Source organism: Macaca fascicularis, chromosome 18 (genome assembly GCF_037993035.2).
Source record: "Macaca fascicularis isolate 582-1 chromosome 18, T2T-MFA8v1.1".
Taxonomy (NCBI): Eukaryota; Metazoa; Chordata; class Mammalia; order Primates; family Cercopithecidae; genus Macaca; species Macaca fascicularis.
Window position 1 is genome coordinate 42,544,480 of NC_088392.1, and position 5,521 is coordinate 42,550,000.

General features: G+C 59.1%; 1 protein-coding gene across 1 annotated transcript in view; it reads left to right on the forward strand.

Moving 5' to 3' along the window:
* The first annotated feature begins 537 nt into the window (after nt 1-537).
* The window catches only part of SKOR2 (SKI family transcriptional corepressor 2), a 46,093-nt gene continuing 41,109 nt past the window's right edge, over nt 538-5,521 (forward strand). The window contains exons 1-2 of the mRNA XM_045378108.3: nt 538-830; nt 2,962-5,521. The exon at nt 2,962-5,521 is cut by the window's right edge and continues 97 nt beyond it. Coding sequence (XP_045234043.2) covers nt 3,009-5,521 — 2,513 coding nt within the window. The 5' untranslated portion in view covers nt 538-830; nt 2,962-3,008. The remainder of the gene's footprint in view (nt 831-2,961) is intronic.

A 5,521-nucleotide genomic window follows, 5' to 3' on the forward strand; every position in this document is an offset into this window, starting at 1 on the left:
TTGGGCACCCTATGTGGAAACTTCTCTCCGTTTTCTCATTTCATAGCGTTTTAAAGGAGTCACTGAAGCTAATTTATTCTCCGGCTGACTGTGGATTCTGTCTTCAGAGACACAGAGCAGCTTTGCATCGTGTACCAGAGGGATCATTCATGAAGGAGGGTGACTCAGAAATGAGGGGAGGAGACAATAACGGGCAGGGATATAGTTAATTTGGAGGCCTCCCTCTAGAATCCGGGGCCTCCAGGATCCAGGTCCCGGGATGCAGGCAGACTGCTCGCTTTCCACTCCTAAATCAGATCTGCGGCTCCAGCACCATTGCTGCAGTTTACTCAGGGGTTGAGGAGGTTGTTGTCAGTTGCGAGTTGGTTAGGTTGGTAGCTTTCATGCCTGCTGAGAAACGATCTCTCTATTGCTCACGCTGGCTTTCGCTCTCCCCCTCCCTCCCTGTAACATGCCAGCCCTTTAATGTGGAGTGTCAGGGAGATGGTGACGTCACCCTGCCCGCTGGGTGGCGTCCCCTCGGTCCCACACGAGTTCAGAGACAGAGAAAGGCTCTGTCAGACTGCCCTCCACTTGGGGCTCTCCTGCCCCAGGTTTCCGCGTGCCCACACTTTCTGCGGTAGAGAGGACGCCCCGCCGCAATTCAGGCCATCATTCTCCCCAGGCCGGGGTTAGAGCGCCATTCGCTCGGGCGAGAGCCCGGATCTTAGCGTGGAGCCCGCCGGAGTCCCACCCGCTGGATACAAGGACCTGCTTGGATGCTTCGCCTCCGAGCGCCCTCGGAAGATGGGCCGGCAGCCACACGCCTAAAGACACCCAGAGGTTACCAGGTATTGCCGGAACCGGCCGCCCCGATCCGGCACACAGCTTGCAGTGCACTATTTGAGATCCCCAGCGGTAGGATTTTCCGCGTTAGGTTGAGGGGCAGCAGTGGGCTTCCGTGGTGACTGGTTTGGGAGTCGGGAGAACTAAGTTGGGGGTGGGGGGTCTTTGGCTCTTGGGCAGGATAGGGAAGTTCTCCAGCTTCCTTTCTCAGTTCAACTAACTTTTAATTGTCTCTTCTCCCCTCCCCACCCCTCCAAAAAAATAATGCCCCAGCCTAAACCTTAATTGTGCCTCTGCTCTGACGGGAGTTTCTGGGAGGGCTTGGGGTAAAAGTGAGGGGACGCTTCTGCCTGGTCTACTGCTGCTAAGGCTGCGAGTCCTTAATGCAGAGCCAGTTTCCCGCCCCGGCTGGCCAGTTGCGCGCCTTGCTGGGGAGAGAGAGTTGGAGTTATCCCAGGGTCTTATTAAGCGAATATGAACCTTGTTTGGAAGGGAAATGAGCATCGAAGGGCCACTTGGCGAAGCTAGTGTTGGTTGTATCAGACTCGGCTGTCACTGAGCCTTGAACTGCCATGTAACGCCTTGTCCCCTGGAAATATTGTCTCTGATCCACCCGAAGTGACAATCCAGGCTTTCCTCTCCTTTGATCGCGTCGAGGTTTGTTCAAGCTTCCTGGAGGCCGCCGAATGTAATGAGAGCTGAGGATCCAGGGGGCAGCAGGGCAGAGGCTGCTCTATAGATGCCACAGGGGCCCAGAGAGAGGACACGGATAAGAAATTGTGTGAGGGAGTAAGATCGTGTACCCTCTGAAAGCACTGTAATAGGGAACTCGCTGTACGTGGCCAAAAGGGGCCATACTATGGCCTCTGGTGATTTTTTAGGGCAAAGCATAGCCTTGGCCAATGCGCTTGAAATGTAGCTGTGGAAAGATCACTGTTTGTTTCCTAGGGAGTGAGCCACTTTCCTTGTTTTCGCTTAGTGGCATTGTCGCAAAAATTTCTTTCCGCTTCCTTTTTCTGGATTTTCAACTTACTGAATATTTTCCCTCATTGTGGCATTCTGTTGACTGGAGGTGAAGTTAGAAATTTTACCGCAGGCTCAACCTGGGATTTCGACTTTCAACACTCCCAAAGATTACCTAGTCCTCCGATTAGCTATATGGTGGGGCAGCTTTTCCTCATAAAGATATAGAGATATCGAAATAAATTAGGGGAAAAAAGTCACAGAAGGTGGTACACATCAAGCTAAAAAATTTGACTTTTGAAGTCTGCCAATGAAGATCCCCAAGAATTGTTCATTTCTGTGTACTGTTTCTGGGTTTAACACCCTTGCCTGTACTTACTTTCTTATCGTCATGGAAATGACAGGAAAACCGTTTTTAAACGATTACCATCTTCAATCATGTTTTTAAGCTACCTACCTATCTGAGACCAGAACCACTCAGTTCAGCAAGCAGGTTTTTTAAAAACTGAAACATCCTATTTTGGTGCAACTGTGTATACGACATTGTATATTTTTCACTTTTTCAAAAAAAATTATAATTACAGTAACAAAATATCTAATGGCAAGGATGAGGGAGAAGGGATTTCGTTTTGCTTTAATGACCTGCGTTTCAACCAATAATGAATTTCCCCAAGGAAACCACAGACACCATGAAAATAACTTTTTAAAGGGTTTTTGGGGTTACTTTTTAACCCAAATCAATCTATCTCCAAGCAAATGAGAATTATATCTCTTTAAATTTGAGTTTCTATGCCAAGCCCGTTTTCCATAACTTTTATAATCTGTACTAGTTACAACTGTCATTACTACCTAATTTCTAGCAGGCAAGCCATTTTATTCCAACAGCTTCTATAAATCCGGGATAAGGTCCTGGGTTTCTTAGGAATTCACTGCTTTTGAGCAAAATACACAGTTAATTCACTTTAAATGTTTAGAAGTGCAAATTCCTGCATTTCTAAAGGATGACCTTGAAGGAAATTAAGAGATGACTTTCTTGTGTTCAACACTTGGTCACTTTTTCCCGTAATAACCATGTCTTAGAAAGTTATTCTAATTCTTTGGTTAGCGACTCACCCCACCCCTCTATTTTAGTCTGAAAAGGCTCAAGTCAACGCTTTCTCCTTTCCCTTCCAGTGTCCAAGGCAGACCTGTAGGTCTCGGCCCGGGGTTCTGCGGCGGAGATGGCATCCAGTCCGCTGCCGGGGCCCAACGACATCCTGCTGGCGTCGCCGTCGAGCGCCTTCCAGCCCGACGCGCTGAACCAGCCGCGGCCAGGGCACGCCAACCTCAAACCCAACCAGGTGGGCCAGGTGATCCTCTACGGCATTCCCATCGTGTCGTTGGTGATCGACGGGCAGGAGCGCCTGTGCCTGGCGCAGATCTCCAACACTCTGCTCAAGAACTTCAGCTACAACGAGATCCACAACCGCCGCGTGGCGCTGGGCATCACGTGTGTGCAGTGCACGCCGGTGCAACTGGAGATCCTGCGGCGTGCCGGGGCCATGCCCATCTCATCGCGCCGCTGCGGCATGATCACCAAACGCGAGGCCGAGCGTCTGTGCAAGTCGTTCCTGGGCGAAAACAGGCCGCCCAAGCTGCCAGACAATTTCGCCTTCGACGTGTCACACGAGTGCGCCTGGGGCTGCCGCGGCAGCTTCATCCCCGCGCGCTACAACAGCTCGCGCGCCAAGTGCATCAAATGCAGCTACTGCAACATGTACTTCTCGCCCAACAAGTTCATTTTCCACTCCCACCGCACGCCCGACGCCAAGTACACTCAGCCAGACGCAGCCAACTTCAACTCGTGGCGCCGTCATCTCAAGCTCACCGACAAGAGTCCCCAGGACGAGCTGGTCTTTGCCTGGGAGGACGTCAAGGCCATGTTCAACGGCGGCAGCCGCAAGCGCGCCCTGCCCCAGCCTGGCGCGCACCCCGCCTGCCACCCGCTCAGCTCTGTCAAGGCGGCGGCGGTGGCTGCCGCGGCCGCGGTGGCTGGAGGCGGGGGTCTGCTGGGCCCCCACTTGCTGGGTGCGCCCCCGCCGCCGCCGCCACCACCGCCGCCCTTGGCGGAGCTGGCGGGTGCCCCGCACGCCCATCACAAGCGGCCGCGCTTCGACGACGACGAGGACTCGTTGCAGGAGGCCGCCGTAGTAGCCGCAGCCAGCCTCTCGGCCGCAGCCGCCAGCCTCTCTGTGGCCGCTGCTTCCGGCGGCGCGGGGACTGGCGGGGGCGGCGCTGGGGGCGGCTGTGTGGCCGGCGTGGGCGTGGGCGCGGGCGCGGGGGCGGGCGCCGGGGCCGGGGCCAAAGGCCCGCGCAGCTATCCAGTCATCCCGGTGCCCAGCAAAGGCTCGTTCGGGGGCGTCCTGCAGAAGTTCCCGGGCTGCGGCGGGCTCTTCCCGCACCCCTACACCTTCCCGGCCGCGGCCGCCGCCTTCGGCTTGTGCCACAAGAAAGAGGACGCGGGCGCCGCCGCGGAGGCCCTGGGGGGCGCGGGCGCAGGCGGTGCGGGCGCTGCGCCCAAGGCCGGCTTGTCCGGCCTTTTCTGGCCCGGGGGCCGCAAGGACGCCTTCTATCCTCCTTTCTGCATGTTCTGGCCGCCGCGAACCCCTGGCGGGCTCCCGGTGCCCACCTACCTGCAGCCCCCGCCTCAGCCGCCCTCAGCGCTGGGCTGCGCGCTCGGCGAAAGCCCGGCACTGCTGCGTCAGGCTTTCCTGGACCTGGCTGAGCCCGGCGGCGCGGCTGGCAGCGCCGAGGCCGCGCCCCCGTCAGGGCAGCCCCCACAGGTCCTGGCCAACGGCCCGGGCTCGGGCCCACCGCCTCCTGCCGGGGGCGCCGGCTCTCGCGACGCGCTCTTCGAGTCGCCCCCGGGCGGCAGCGGCGGGGACTGCAGTGCGGGTTCCACGCCGCCCGCTGACTCTGTGGCAGCTGCCGGAGCAGGGGCCGCGGCTGCCGGGGCTGGCCCCGCGGGCTCCCGGGTTCCGGCGCCCCACCACCCCCACCTTCTGGAGGGGCGCAAAGCAGGCGGTGGCAGCTACCACCATTCCAGCGCCTTCCGGCCAGTGGGCGGCAAGGACGACGCGGAGAGCCTGGCCAAGCTGCACGGGGCGTCGGCGGGCGCGCCCCACTCGGCCCAGACACATCCCCACCACCACCACCATCCTCACCACCACCATCACCACCACACCCCCCCGCAGCCGCCGTCACCGCTGCTGCTGCTGCCCCCGCAGCCCGACGAGCCAGGTTCCGAGCGCCACCACCCGGCCCCGCCGCCGCCGCCGCCCCCTCCGCCCCCTCTGGCCCCGCACCCGCACCACCGAGGCCTTCTGTCCCCGGCGGGAACCAGCTGCAGCTATCCCAGCGAGGACAGCTCCGAGGACGAGGACGACGAGGAAGAAGAGCAGGAGGTGGACGTGGAGGGCCACAAGCCCCCCGAGGGAGAGGAAGAGGAGGTGGAAAGTCGAGACCTTGACGACGACGAGGAAGAGGACGAGGAGACGGGGGTCCTACTCGGGGACCCCTTAGTCGGGGGCGGCCGGTTCCTCCACGGCCGAGGGCAGTCGGAGAAGGGGAGCAGCCGGGACCGCGCGCCGGCCGTCGCGGGCGCGTTCCCGCTGGGCCTGAACTCCTCCAGGCTGCTGCAGGAGGACGGGAAACTCGGGGACCCCGGCTCGGACCTGCCCCCGCCCCCGCCGCC